This window comes from Phascolarctos cinereus, unplaced genomic scaffold, assembly GCF_003287225.1.
Source record: "Phascolarctos cinereus isolate Bilbo 61053 unplaced genomic scaffold, phaCin_HiC Scaffold_4;HRSCAF=312, whole genome shotgun sequence".
Lineage (NCBI taxonomy): Eukaryota > Metazoa > Chordata > Mammalia > Diprotodontia > Phascolarctidae > Phascolarctos > Phascolarctos cinereus.
In genome coordinates, this window is record NW_027555847.1 from 180,601,984 (window position 1) to 180,618,211 (window position 16,228).

At 39.5% G+C, this 16,228-nt stretch overlaps 1 protein-coding gene across 1 annotated transcript in view; it reads left to right on the plus strand.

Annotated features, from left to right (window-relative positions):
* Positions 1-8,111, plus strand: part of PGM5 (phosphoglucomutase 5) — a 208,160-nt gene extending 200,049 nt beyond the window's left edge. The window contains exon 11 of the mRNA XM_021001819.2: positions 6,554-8,111. Coding sequence (XP_020857478.1) covers positions 6,554-6,643 — 90 coding nt within the window. The 3' untranslated portion in view covers positions 6,644-8,111. The remainder of the gene's footprint in view (positions 1-6,553) is intronic.
* Positions 8,112-16,228: the final 8,117 nt, after the last annotated feature.

Below are 16,228 nucleotides of genomic sequence, written 5' to 3' on the forward strand. Positions count from 1 at the left end.
ACTTGAATCTTAAAGACACCTGCAGATCTGAAGGTCACTGTAATTAGAAACTTGCCTTTAAGCTTTGAGACGATGATGATAGAGCCAGAGCATGATTTGTTAGGCTTATAGCTTTGGAGGAAAAAATATTTTTCCTGCTCTTGGCTAGCAGTTGGACTATTATGGGAAGCCTAAGAAAGTTCCAGGAAAATGGTTTTGTTTGTTTATTTTGCTTGCATATCAGAATAAGCAGATATTTCCCCAAATAGTGCACTGAATAAAAAAAATAGAGTTGAGTGAATTTAACTGGTACTCATTAGAATTTTATTGGTCTGACTTTCCAATATTAGGGCTGCTGCTTAATAGTTAGAAAAGGAAGTGTCCTTTTCCCCTTATAGATCAGTGCTATGTTTTATTCACTGGTCAAGCCTCAGTTTCCTCATCTGTCAAGTGAGCTGGAGTAGGAAATGACAAACCACTCCAATATCTTTGCCAAGAAAACTCCAAATGGGGTCACGAAGAGTCAGATGAAACTGAAAAATGACTGAACAACCAAAAAGAAATATTGTTTTCCTCTTTTTTCCACCACCTGCTTTCTTACCTCTCAGAGGGATTTTGCACAGACTGTGTCCTCTTCCCCTCTTCTCTCCTTAAACATACAGTGGGCAGAGTGGGGTAATAGATAGCTGATCTCAGAATCAAGAAAGACCTGGGTTCAAATGCTGCCTGTGACACGTACTGGCTATATGACCCTGGGCAAATCTCTTAACTTCTCAATGCTCTAGGCAACTATTTAAGATGTAGTGAAACTGCCAACTTCCATTGGTAGATGGCCTTTCCTCACCTGGTAGCTTCCTGTACTAATGGGATAGCAGGTTCCATCCCTCTCCTTGACCTCATATAGTTAATTTAATTCTACCTTGGACAGTGCTTCTCATAATGCACGCATGCTTTTTAGCCTCCTTCCTTCTCTTCTCCCTTCCATTCACTCAGTCCATAGACATTCCTCGAGCAAGGAATTCCTTGGGCAAGACATTGTGTTAGATGCCCAAGGTAAAAGTGCACAGTGAGTGATACATAGTAGTATAGCTCTCTCTTTCTCTATCTCTCTATCATGCCAAAAGACAGAGGTCTTTTGTCTTTATCTATCTATCTATCTATCTATCTGTCTGTCTGTCTGTCTGTCTGTCTGTCTGTCTGTCTCTGTCTGTCTGTCTGTCTGTCTGTCTATCTATCTATCTATCTATCTATCTATCTATCTATCTATCTATCTATCTATCTATCTATGTGGTGCAGTGCTAGAGCAGTGAGCCTGTAGGTAGGAAGACTTCCTGAGCTCAGTCTACCCTTGGGCACTTACTAGCTATGTGACCCTGGGCAAGTCACTTAACCCAGTTTGCCTCAATTTCCTCATCTATAAAATGAGTTGGAGAAGGAAATGGCAAATCACTAAGGTATCTTTGCCAAGAAAACCCCGAATGAGGTTGCAGAGTCAGACACAACTGAAAAAATGACTGAACAACACTATCTATCTATCTATCTACAGTCTAGCTGTCTATCCAAAACAGCCCCATAAGGTCCCAGAAACCAGATCAGTAGTGGCAAAACAAAAATCCAGATATGATATGTTAAAAGGAGTCTTTAATGAAAATGTAAGGGAACAGGAAGAAATGATGGGAACAAAGTAGGAAATAAACTGACAAACTGAACTGAATCTGTAGTTCGAGCTGCTTGAAAGCAGAGCTCTGGACTTCTTTTATGCCAGGCTGCATGCTTACTTTACCTCCCCATACATATATTTTGCTTAATGTAGCATAATTATTTTCACAATTTACATCTTGGACACCCTTGAAAGTCTCCAAGACACAACCTTGAGGACCTTCATAAAACCCTCTAGCTCTCTCTTCATCTTCCTCATATTAAACCTGCTTCTTCTAAAGCCCAATAGGATGTAAGTTCATTTTCTTTTTTATATGTCTAGAACTGAGGATAGTACTCACATATAACAGGTGCTAAGCAAATATTGGTTGAATTGAAGTCAATTGAAGCATCACCATTCAAGATAAATATGAAGCCATGTTATTCAACTGTATTCTTTTTCTGTTTTAGCTAATATTGTTGCAATAGCATGATTTTGCATCATCTTGACTCAGATGAAACCAGTTTTTTAGCTACTGGCTTCAGTGATTTGATAGACCCATGTATTCTCAGTGCATATAGTAATCCTTACATGCTTTCTCACCCTGTGTGATTCTTGTCCATAGAGGATCTGCTCAATAGACTAGAGGCCTTCTAAGTCTTTTAACATTCCATGTATACCAGGGTTTAAATAGGTATTTATGGGTTGGCCTCAGAACCTAAGCACTATTTATAGCATAATTTCAATGGAACAGGGTATTCTGGGTTTCGAATATTCAAGACCCATCTTAGAACACATCTTATTTGTGAGTTGGAAGCTTTGTACCTATCGATAGACCTGTATTTATTGATAGTCACTATTTATCATCCTATAAGTGGAAAGTTGTCAAGAGCCAAGTATCTTAAAAGAAATACAGGGATATGTGAATACCATTGCAGGCTTTAAGAGTTCATGACTAAAAATACAAATACAGTGTGTAAAAATACCAGCTTCACTCACAGGTAGCCCATATGGTTAAGGAAGTTATGATAGCATATTGATTCATTTTATAGCCTAAGTCCCTAATCTTTTATTCCATTTAATGTTGTTTACAGAAAGTTTTCCTTTAACTACATACATACATACATACATACATACATATATATATATATATATATATATATATAAAATCCATATTTTTAAATTTTTATTAATGCTTTTTGTTTTCACATCACAATCATTTCCAGATGTAACTCCACTCTACAGGCTTCCATTGTATCTAAGGAAAAGCAATTAAATAAATTACATGGCTCTTCAATCTTCATTCTCATCTTATCTTCAATCTTCAATCTCAATCTCATCCTCTTCAATCACATTCTCAGGGCCCAAGATTGGTCATTATAATTACATTGTATTCTTTTCATTCACATTATTGTAGTTACTGTGTATATTATTTTCCTGGTTCTACTTAGTTCAAGCCCACATCAGTTCATATGTCTTTCCATGCTACTATAAATTACATTCATTATTTCCTATAGTGAAACAATATTACAATAAATTAATATACCACATAATTTTTAGGTCATTCCCTTCATGTGATGCATGTGTTGTTCTATGGAATCTGCCTTCAGGGGCTAGGGTCTCACACTGTTATTATCATTTGGCCATGCCAATGCTCATGACTGGACTCAGGATGCTCAAGGCCAGGATTCTGACATATCCCTGAAGGTCTAGTCTTTTGCTTATGCTTAAAGTCTTAACCACCCCATCTCCCTTCCCCTTTTGATTTTGGGCTAGGTATTCATTGGGCCATGGAGCCAGGATTATGTGGTGGGAGGGAGTGTTTAACATCTCCTGGACCTCCTAAATCCACCAAGTGTGGATCTATCACTTCTACTGCCAGTACTCTAGCTTAGCTCTTCAGTACCATATCCATATGCTATTGTTCCAACCTCTTTTTAGGTCTTCCTGTCTCTACTCTTTTCTTGCTTAATTCATCCTTCCTAACACCTCCGAAAGAATCTGTCTCACATTTAATTCTAGCCACGTTATGCCTCTTCCCAAAAATCTTGAATGTCTCCTTTTCTCCTATGCAGTAAAGTTCCAATGACTTTTGCCTGGCATTCAAGGTCCTCTATAACCTGGTATCAGTCTTCCTTTCTCACCTTATCATATGTTATTGCCCTTTACTTACTCTAGGCTCTAGCCACACTGGATAGCTCCATGTTCCTGATCATCCAATGAGCTCTCATGCTTCTTTTTGTGCCTTTGTTCAGGCTGGACCCTAAGCCTAGAATGTCCTTCCATGCTCTCTTTACCTGATGCAGTCATATTCTTTTTCTAATAAGATATTTCACATTATTTTCTAATTTTTCGTTCTTTTGGTTTTGTTTTATTGTTTCTTGATTTCTCATAAAATCATTAGCTTCCATTTGCTCAATTCTAATTTTTAAGAAATTGTTTTCCTCAGTGAGCTTTTGGATCTCCTTTTCCATTTGGCCAAGTGTGCTTTTTAAGGCATTCTTCTCCTCATTGGCTTTTTGGACCTCTTTTGCCATTTGGCCTAATCTGGTTTTTAAGGTGTTATTTTCCTCAGTATTTTTTTGTGCTCTCCTTTACCAAACTGTTGACTCATTTTTTCATGATTTTCTTGTATCATACTCATTTCTCTTCCCAATTTTTCCTCTACCTCTCTTATTTGATTTTCAAAATTCTTTTTGAGCTCTTCCATGGCCTGAGACCAATTAATACTTTTCTTGGAGATTTTGGATATAGGAGCTTTGACTTTCTTGTCTTCTTCTGAGTGTGTATTTGATCTTCCTTGTCTCTATAGTAACTTTCAATAGTCAGAGTTTTTGCATTGTGTGCTCATTTTCCTAGCCTATTAGCTGACTTTTAAGTTTTTATTAAAGTAGGGCTCTGCTTCCAGGGTGGAGGGCACACTGTCCCAAGCTTCAGGGGTTTTGTATAGCTGTCTTCAGAGATACTTCTAGGGACCTGTAAGTTTTTAGTTCTTCCAAGGTGGTATGATCTAAGGAAAGGTATTTACTATTCTCCTGGTCTATGCTGTGGTCTATGAGTGACCATAAGCACTCTTTTCTGTTCTGGAACTATGATAAGGGTCCTTCCACTGTGGCTGCAAGCTTTGCTATGCTAGAGCTTTTCCTTGCCCTGGATATTCCACCCAGGACCCAGATGTGTGTATGAACAAAGCAACAGAGTCCCGCCTCCATGCCAGCAAAAAGACCCCTGTAATCTCCTTCTGACCAGTTGTTCAATCCCCTTACTGTCTGTGGGCTGAGAGCTCTGGAAGCAGCTTCTGCCAATGCTGATTCAGTCACTACCAAGGCCTGCTCCTGGTTTCCTGGGGTTGGGGCTGTGCTAGCATGGCCTGCACTGGACTATGCTCCTCCCTCACCCATGTCCGACAGACCTTTTCTGCTGACTGTCAAAGTTGTCTTTGGCATTTGTGGACTGAGAAGTCTTGAAACCGTCACTACTATGAGTGATTCAGTCACTCTGAGGCCTGCTCTGGGTTTGCTGGGGCCTGGTCTGTGCTGGTGTGGCCTGCTCCTCTCTCACCCTGGTACAACAGACCTTTCCTAACTGACCTTCCAAGTTGTCTTGGGCTGGAAAATGTTTCACTCCATCTTTTTGTGAGTTCTGCTGCTCTAGAAGTTGTTTAGAGTTATTTTTAAAGGTATTTGGAGGGGTTTGGGGGAGAGCTCAGGTGAGCCCCTGCCTTTACTCTGCCAGATGGCTGCACCTCCAGTAACCTCCTTTTTTGCCCATATTCATTTTAAAAACCTTGCTTAAATGCCACCTCCTCCAGGAAGCTAATTCTGATTTCCAGCATTTTATTTCTATAATGTTAATACATTTCTTATGTAATATTTTGTGATATAGTTGTCTGTTTGTTTTATCCCTCTACTAGAATATAAGCTCTTGAGGGCATTTACCATGTCTTAGCCAAACTTTAGAGCACTCATACCATCTTGGACAGTGCTCTGCAAAAAGTAGTTGTGTAGTTGTTTTTTAGTTATGTTCAACTCTTCATGACTCCTTTTGGGGTTTTCTTGGCAAAGATATGGGAGCAGTTTGCCATTTACTCCTCCAGCTCATTTTACAGATAAGGAAATTGAGGCAAACAGGATTAAGTGACTTGCTCAGGGTCACACAGCTAGTAAATGTTTGAGGCTGGATTTGAACTCAAGTCTTCCTGACTCCAAGCCTGGTACTCTATCCACTGTACCACCTAGCTGTCCAACTATTGCAAACAACAGAGCTCGCTAAATGTTTGTTGAAGAATTTATAATTCTCTTTGAAATACCATTTATCTCTACATCTTTTCTGGATCTATAATTTAATGGCCAAAAAGGGTTTACTTTTTCTCTTAAGGCTTCCATACATGCATGCGTGCATGCGTGCGTGTGTGAGTGCGTGTTGTGTGTGTGTGTGTGTGTGTGTGTGTGTGTGTGTGTGTGTGTGTGTACTGGGGGTGGAAAGGTAGAGGATGGAAGAGGTTATAGATAGAGAGGGAGTAAAAAGGAAGGTGAAAGGATAACCTTTAAGGAATTTTCTTAGTTTTTCTAATTTCTGATTCATGAGAAATGCTGATTTTTGAACTAACAACAGCAGTAGCTAGCATATATTTAGTATTTTAAGGTTTGCAAAGCTCTTCACTAATATCTCCTTTTATCCTACAACAACATAAGTGTTATTATTGTCCTCATTTTACAGATGAGGAAACTGAAGCAGACAGAGGTTAAGTGACTTGCTTAAGGTCACATAGCTATTAAGTATCTGGTGCAGGATTAAAACTCAGGTCTTCCCGACTCCAGGTCGAGTATGTTATCCACAGTACCGCCTTGCTGCCTAGCCTGGATAGCTTAGCAATTTTCTTGTGGAATAAGAATGAGTCCAGTCATTCACCATGTTTCTTTTTTTCCATTTCAGGCTGTGCTGAGTCCTCTCATAGCCATTGCCTTGAAAATTTCCCAGATCCATGAGAGAACTGGCCGTCGGGGCCCCACTGTCATCACCTGAATAAAAGAAGACTCGCTGATCTGGGGCCACAAGAGAGCACCAGGAGGGAAAGCTGCCTTTGCTGATGCCTTCTTGCTACCTGTTTGTGCCTTATATGACTTTGAAATGGTGTTTTGTTGTTGGGGGGAGGTGGGTGGGAAAAGAAGACTTCAATTTCATTTCAGCCTTAGCCAGCTGCATTGGCTTAACAATGCAATTGTGTATTTAGTAGTCTGTTAAAGCTGCAATATCTTTTAGATCTTCCCTCGTAAGTAACTCACAATCAAGAATTAAACTTCCTTCCTCTCCATCCCTAGATCTCAACAGTCACAAAGAGAAAAGAAGTGAGTTAAGAAACAGTTGACAGTTTGTCTTATACTAGATCAACATGATGAAAGGTTCAGAATTGAGGAGAGAAAGTAAGGGCAGTGTAAGTGTGGAGGGTGGTAGATGAATTTAAAGACTACAGACAACTGTGGGAAACTCAGAAGTAGGTTCCCAAGGCAACTGGAGCTCAACAGTTTGTAGGAGGATTCCAGTGTCTACAGCAGATCAAATTCCAACGTAACTCTCCCCAGCAGACCCCACTGATCACCAGCTGCCCACTCCCAGCAATCCTTCTCTTCCTGTCTTCTTCTCCATTCTCCACCAAAGCTTCCTTTAAAAACACACTTGCACTCTTCCAACAGTACATATCAATGGGATATTTCTCCCCATTTACTTTCTAAAGAATGGTTTTTCAACCAAAATGCTGGTTTCTTTAAACTTACAAATCTGTCATTTGTTGACCATGTAGGGAAACTATTCACTGGGAAAACCTTATAGGAATGGACATTTTTCATTCTCCCGAGCCTTGAACATGTCCCACATGTTTAGCACAGGATCACAGGACACGTGTTTGTACTGATTCATCCTGGAAGGTCAAAATCCCCCAAGGTCCACTATCTTGTTGATTATGCTGAACGGTGTATACCTTCTTACACAAAAGAGGGCATTTGTCTGTGCATTGGTCTCACCTTCTCCTTGATAGAAGCCAAAGGGAACATAGAACCAATACCAAGGTGTGAAATGGATGCTGGAAGGGACACTTGATTCATTTATAGACCTTGGGATGGAAGAAGAGCCAGGAGATCCTCGTAAGAATGAGGAAAAAAGATGGACACATCTTGTTTTCTTCACTGGGGAAAGGATACTGCAGCTGTAGTGACATGGCTCTGTACTCCACAAGAAACACAAACACGTTGTGCATGAGACTTGTTTGCATATGTTTTACTTCCTTGGGAACAACACACTCACTCATCAGCTCACCCATTCAGATAGCCTGGTATAAGCTATTTGGGACAATCTTGTGGTTATGGTCAAGTTGAGCCCAATTGGGAAAATGTCCCCAGGAAGTAAATTTTTCCTGTTTTCTATCTATGCTTCTGTCAAAAATCGCAATGACATTTAGTAGTTAATAAAAAAAAATGGAATGCTGTATTTCAGTCTACATCAAGGGTTGTGGATTTTTTCCCCTACCATTTCCCAAAGTGCTACCATTTAGAAAGAGATTCTTAAGCTTTCTTGTGTCATGTACCCCTCTGGCAGTCTAGTGAAGCCTATGGACCCCTTTTCAAAAAAAAAGCTTCTAAATGTGTAAGATAAAATACATAGGATTACAAAGGAAACCAATTATATTGAAAGATAGTCATCAAAATATGTTTTTAAAAATTCATGGACCTCAAGATAAGAACCACTGACTTAGTGGAAGATAATTGCCTTGAGAAGGTCTGAAGATGCTGTATTCCATTTTCACCTCATAGGGGATCCATTTTACAGCTAGATGGCACAGTAGATAGAGTGCTGATTCTGGAGTCAGGAGTACTCATCTTTGTGAGTTCAAATCTGGCCTCAGACATGCAATAGCTCTGTGACCAAACTGTGTAAGCAAGTCACTTGACCCTGTTTGCCTCAATTTCCTCATCTGTAAAATGAGCCAGAGAAGGAAATGGCAAGCCACTCTAGTGTCTTTGTCCAGAAAACCCCAAATGGGGTCATGAAGATTTGGACACGATTGAAAAACATCATCATCATTTAAGTGGATGAAATGACAAGGTTGTCTTCTTCCCTGAACTGCCTTTGAGAGTTTGCCAAACCAAAAATGCATCCAGTCTTTCATCCTGTTTCTTCACTTTAAAATTCAAGTAGAGTTGCCTCGTTTGAATTCAGTTTATGGAAGACTAATCACAGGACACATCTGATATTTAATAAAACTTCATTTGTGGTTGGCAGTCATCTCCTTTAAAGTAAAGATCTGTTTATTAATCTGCCATGATCTTGTGAAGATAGCAAAAGTTCAACTTGAGTCAATGAATACTGATTAAATGCTTTGTGTGGGCAAGGCATTGAAAATACGATGACAAAAATAAAAGATAGTCCCAGTCCTCAAAGAGTTTAGAATCTACTAGCTCACCTTTCAGTTTCTTCACCCTTGGAAGCTGCATTCATAGAAAATCTTTCTCAAATTGGCTGAACGTTTGTAGAATTGGTTACCTGAGTCAATTCTTGTTTTAAAAATTTCAAGTTGTCTTCTAAATATTGGCTTTTTTTCAGTCATTTAAGCAAGTACTACTTATTGCAAGCTATAGAACAGAGATCCTAGGTGTAGGATTTCTCAGAGAGTAGGACCTCTGGGGATTCATCAATGTCCAGTGTATTTTCCCCACTCTTCACCCTCCAATACCCATCCCCCTCTTCCACTCTGTTTGCCTGTCCATATATCCTCTAGGTTAATCTGGTCTATTTGTTCATTCATTCAGTAGAATATATTAAGTGCCCACAAGGTGTGTACTTCTGTTATGGATGCTGTAAGAGATTATATAAAAGAAAAAGAAAAACCAACTTTATCTTCAAGGATCTTACCATCATAGAACTAGAGAGTGTTAAAGTTGTAAGGGCCTTTAGTGGCCATTTAGTTCAACTGGTACCTGAGTGAGAATCCTCTCTACATTAGCCATTAGAAGTGATCATCTTGGCACAGATTCTTAAAAATCTAGCCAGTGCTCAGATTCTTTAAGAGTCTGGCTAATATGATAGATGTGCTAATAAACCTTGTCTTTGGCTAAAAGAAGGCTTGGGTCAGGACCTGCATCTCAATATGTTGGTGGCTCGTATGGGGAAATTGCCTAACCCCAAGTTCTTCTCTAGCCAAAACTGGAAGGTACGTAAGCCTCCTCACCTTCTTTCTTGTCCTGCAGTTGGGGTCACTCTCCAAGCACCTAGCAAGGCTTGGAGGTGCTTTTCAGGCAGACAATTACAAGGATGTCTCACACTTGACCTAATGCTCTCAGGTTCCCAGTCCACTGGTTCAGTTTGAGGCCATGGACCTGGGTACACCTTCCACAGCATAGAGGACAAAGACAGATGCCCTATCCAGAAGCATATGCCCAATTCTGTCAATTCTCTCAGTGCTAGAGAATTGGGAAAACTGCAGGTGCGTTTTGGTTCCCTGAGGCTTACTTACTCCCTTCCCTCTATACCCCTGAACCCTCTTTCATGGAGGTTACAGGGAAAAGTTAGAACAACTGAAAACATCTTAGCAGATTCTGTAAGTTTTGTGATCAATCATTAAGGAGTTTTGAAACACCTCCTTACAGCCCTGGTCATTTCCTTCTCCCATTCCCTTCCCTTGAGTCAAGAGGGTATCTGTTAATTCTTCTCATAGGAGAAGAGAGGCTCACTTTCCCCACCCACTCTAAAGTTGCCCTCTACAGCATGGGGACCACTGGCAATGGCCTTGGGCCCTGGGGCAACCTTTGCCTGGAAGCATCACCCAGGTTCAGCACATCTTGCTCAAGGTAAAGAAGCTAGCCTCCGAACTTGGGTAAGCATGCTTTTTTAAAATGGTAGTTTTAACTGCTAATGATGAGATGTCGATTCTCTGTGTAAAGTAATTTAGAAGTGCATTTTACAAAATTGAAGTTACCTAATTGGTAATGGGTTTGTTTCAAGTTTCAAACTGGTGAACTTTTTCTATCCGTTATGTCAAGCAGCTTTTCATAATTTAGTTATTGCTAAAATAATTTGGCTATTGTTGGTTATTGTTTTAATGTATAAACTTGACAAAAAGCTTGTTTGGATTTTGGGTTGCTGAAAATTTGCAAATATATAGAAATAATCTCTAATAAGTCTCTAAAGGACAAATTTAAATTTGAGATGTAAATCCTGCAAAAGTTTTTCCTAAGCTGTGATTAGTGAAACTTGCTGTTTGAGGTAAAAGCTCATAGAATTTTATTTTGAGTTGTCTGATGGATCATAATAATCCATCAATAATCAATAATCCACCATCTGAGGGAGATGCCACAAGCTACTCAGAGAGAGCGTGATACTGGTGGGAAGTCAGCACTGGGAAAAGCTGAGAGGACAATTTTAGCCTCAGTGTAAGATGGGATCCTCCTGGCTCAGTTTCCCCATTATGTTCCTTTGAAAAGGAATGTTACCCACCTGGCTATTCCTGAATCTGGCTATGAGGTGGTTTTGATACTGCATGATTGAAACACTGAATTATCTAAATCCAAACAGAGCTAAGGATGTTTTCTCCTGTCATATCTGGGCCCTGCAATCTTTTCTGTCAGGTTTGTATCTTCCAGACTACAGGCCATTCACCTACAGTTGGTAACAAACAGCAGGTACCAGCCAATGTCCCTCCATCATTCCCTGGATGCAGCCTATGCTCAGTTCTAGTCAACCTCCTGTTTGGGATCCCCTCAAGGCAGGGACAGTGCTACTCCCCTTGCCAGTAGGAAGCAGTTTCACAAGCTGAGACCTTCTCCCCTTACCCCAAAAGAATTTGGATCCCGTTTGTTTGAGGGGGGAATGATGGGGTTATGATCTGGACCCCAGAAAGGAAAAACCCTGGACTTTCCCACATGGCCAAATCTCTGGTGTTCACTTGAGGCTACAATCTCATCAACTGGCCTTTCATTGTGGCTGCGCCCAATCTCCCAATTCTCTGTTACCCTTAATCCAGCCTAGCCCTCCACTGTCTTACCTCCTGCCACTTCCCACCCTTAATCTTAGCTAGGCTCCATTCTCCCTTGGCCATGTGGTCCAGATCCCTGGCATTCTATTACCTTACTGTCCCCACAGACTACTTGGCCACTCCTAGATCCCTCCCACAGTCTTTATGTATATAAGATCCATCTTGTCCCCATTAAGGTGCTCAGATTCTTAAAATCTAGCCACTGCTCAGATTCTTTAAGAGTCTGGCTAATATGACGGATGTTCCAGTAAACCTTGTCTTTGGTTAAAAAAAAAGAAATGATCATCTTTATGCCTTATGAATTTCATTTTTGGGTGGACTGCCACCATAGGCTATGGGATCATACCTATCCTTTCAGTAACACCTTTGAAATCTGCTTTCCCCAAACCCAGAGCACATGTCAGACTATTCTTGACTTTCCTCTATTTTTCCACCACAAATTCTAAAATGGAAGAGTCACTCCCCACTCTCCTCCTACAAAGTTTCTACTTCTATTTCTTCTTCAGTCAGTAGCTCCTCCTTGTTCTATCTTAGATGGAGAGAAGCAATATATACATTCAACCAACTGAGCAAATAATCAGAAAGTATTATTTAGCATCTCCTATATGCCAGGCACTGTGTTAGGCACTCTAGATATGAGTATAAAGAATTAAACAATCCCTACTTATAACTATGTGTACATATATACATATAAGGTAATATATTTCTGTATATGTAACGCAACATAAAGAATACAGACTAAGTGAATAAGCATGAATATATATAAAGTAGTTAAATATAAGGAAGTTTGTGAGGGAAGACACTAATGGTTGAGAGGATCAGGAAGAGTTTCACATAGAAGATGATGCCTGAGCTGTGTCTCTAAAGGAAGAGAGGGACTCTGTGAGGCAAAAGTAAGGAGAGAGCACATTATAGGCGTAGAGGGTGGCCAAAGTAAAGACACCAAGATGGGAGATAGAGTGTTTTGTTTAAGAAAAGAGGAGAAAAAGCTGCTTTGGCCAGATTGTGGAGTATGGGAGGGGGAATAATGTCCAATGTGGCTGAAAAGATAGGTTGGGATCAGGTTGAATAGAGCTTTAAAGACTAAATGGGATTTATATTTTATCTTAGAGGCAGTTAAGAAGTCATTGCTGAGTCATTTTTTGGTCATGTCCAACTCTGCATAACCCCCTTTGGAGTGTTTTTGGCAAAGATACTAGAGTGGTTTACCATTTCCTTCTCCAGTTCATTTTACAGATGAGGAAATTGAGGCAAACAGGGTTAAGAGACTTGCCCAGGATCACACAGCTAGTAAGTGTCTGAGGTCAGATTTGAACTCAGGAAGATGAGTCTTCCCGACTCCAGGCCCAGTACTCTATCCACTGTACAACCTAGCTGCCCTAGCATTGGTTAAATCAAGGAGTCACATAGTCGGGTCTCTACTTAAGGAATGTGATGAATGGTCTAGGGTGGTAAGCAAAGAGACCAATTAGGAAGTTGTTGTAGTAATCTATGCAATAGATGAGAGTCTGGCTGTCTGTGAATAGAGAAGGGATCAGATACAAAACAGCAATAGATTAATTTCCAAAGTGAGTTACCCAGTCAAAAAGTGATAATGATGGAGAATAATCATAGGCTGGAGTGGTCAGGGAAAGCCTTATAGAGGAAAGGGCACTTAATCTGAACCTTGAACAATACACAGAATGAGAATGACTGGATTACAGGCAAAGGACTTCCCAGGCTAGGGGGGAGGGAGGAACAGAATAAAGGATGATAAAGGAGTACTTACAAGATTGTAATCTCCTTGAGGACTGGGTCTGTCTTTTGCCTTTTTGGTTTTTTTTTTATCCCCAGAGCTTAGCATAGTATCTGGCACCTAGTAAATGCTTAATAAATATTTATTTGAGTTGAACTGAGCTGGAGTCAGTATTGAGTAGGTTGAGTTTAGTGAGAAGAAAAGCCTGGTTAGAGCAGTGGGTTATTATTTTTTCTTTTTGGCAGCATCTCCTCACACCTTCTCCAACACAAGACATTTGAAAGTAACATTTTACAAGATTCTTAAACAAGGAAAATTTCACAATATGATATAAAACAGAAGTTATATAATTCAGAGTTTTTATTTTACTTCATCAGATAGAACAAGAGTCACTTAACTCTTAGGGAATCCCCCTGGAAAATCATTCTCCAAAAACCACTCAAACTCTCTTTGACCATTCCCCTTAAGGGCTCTTTTCTCGTTGGTCACAGGTGACCTGAAGTAGTCAAAGGGGCCTCTCCTTCTGAGCAATACCTCCTTGATTCCTTCAGAGCATGGTGGGGAAAGGGTTACTGCTCTGAGGTGGATCTTTTATCTACCAGTTCAGCCTCAGGATTACTTTATACTGTTAAAAATTATTTAGGACCTCAAAGAACTTTTGTTTAAATGGGTTATATCTCTCTATAGTTACCATATTGGAAATTAAAACTGATAATATTAAAAAATATTTTAAATTATTTTAAAATAAAATAAACACATCACATGTTAACATGTGTGGGGCAGCTAGGTGTCTTAGTGAATAGAGCACTGGACTTTGGAACCAGGAAGACTTATCTTCATGAGTTCAAATCTGGCCTTAGACACTTAGTACTTGTATGACCTTGATTGTTACCCCCTCCCTGGGTCTCTGTTTCCTCATTTGCAAAATAAAAGTTTGGACTTAAGAGATAGAATGTCTAAGGGTTTTCCCAGATCTAAAATTCTCTACCAGTACATGTCATCACCGGGGCAACTGCAATCTAACCCAGGACTTTGGAATTCTGTAGCTGTCCATGACAACTTGTGAGCCACCATGATGGTAACTGGATCATCTTTCAGATCTTCCTGATTGAACATGCTTGCTGTCCATGTGGTTGAATAAGGTAACTGGTGATGAGTGACATTCCATACTGATTCATGGGTGAAAGTGCTTTGACATGACGGGAATGCTTTTTGAAACATAAGTCTCATGTGGAGTTTGACAGTCGCATAACTATGATTTTGGACTGGTAGCTGGTTACACTAGTCAAGTGGGGCCTTCCTGTAATGGGAAAGAGAAGGTCAAAAATGATTCAGTATGCGTTAGGAATGGGAAACCCTGGTTAAAGGGCTGACCTTGATGTCAATGACTTCATTCTATTGCCAATGAACGTGTTAGGCCTGGGGTGCCCTGGAAACCCTTGAACAGCAGCCGAAATTCCAAATGTCTCTGCCTCCTGAGAGCCTTGAAGTCTTGGAAATGTTTCCATTTTTGGCTCAGGAGGATTCTGAGAAGCTCTGTGAAATTATGTAACAGTCAATAAATCAGCCTTTGACTCTTAGCGGTCATAGAGAGATTATCTGGGGTGTTAGAGCTTGGTGAAATGTCTGCCCGACCCCAGTCAGTTTGACTCTTGAGTGACTTGCTTATAACCAATATTATCATCATTAATGTTGAAATACCTAATTAGCCTTTTCTCAGTTTTGATCCCTCTTGACTTTTCTGTATCATTTGGCACCATTGATTACTTTCTCCTCTCTACATTTTCTTAACATTGCTCTCTCCTGGTTATTTTCATATCTGTCTGACTGCTCCTCAGTATCCTTTGCTGGCTCTTCATTCATGTCATGTCCACTAAGATTCTGTCTTGGACTCTCTTTTCTTCTCCCTCTAAGTATAAAGTCTATACCATCTCACCTGGTGAGTTCAATAATCAGTTCTAGGTCAATGTTTCCCAGATGTACATATCTGGTGCTACCCTCTCTCCTGAGCTATTTTCATACATGCACTGCCAACTATCTCTTAGTCATCTAGAACTGAATGTTCTGTCTGCATTGCAAATTCAACACGTCCAAAGCAGATCTCATTATCTTTTCCTCCATGCCCTCCCCTCTCCCAAACTTCCCAATTATTTTCAAGGGCACCACCATCCTCCCAGTCACCCAGGCTCAAAATCTCAATGTCAGCTTCTACTCTTCACTCTCATTCACCCCGCTGTAGTATTTAATCATATTCACTGCCTGTTATTTTAATTCCATCTCTCCACTTTCCTAGCAATCCCCTTAGTTCAGATCCTGATCTCTTACCTATTTATTACCTATTATTATGTTTACATAGAATAATATAGTATACAATAATATAATGTATTCATGTATTTTATTATAATAAAATATGTAATTATATAAGTATACCCACATATTATATTATGTTATGATATATTTATTATGTTATATAATATATGTATTATATTATTGTGTTATTTAATATATTCATATTTTATGTCATATAATATATAATGATATTATATAATAGGTTATATATTTTATGTCATATAATATATAACAATATTATATAATAGGTTATATATTTTATTATATAACATTTATATATTACATACCATTATACAATGTATTTACTATATATCTATTGTTATATATTATATACCTATTATTATATTTATTATATTCATATTATTATATCTATAGCCTATTACCTATTATTTCAACAGTCTCCCAATTGTTCTTCCTGACTCATGTCTCCCCACTCCAGTCTATCCCACATAGTGCTGCCAAAATAATCCATTACCAATTCTTCTTGTTTAGAACTTCACAA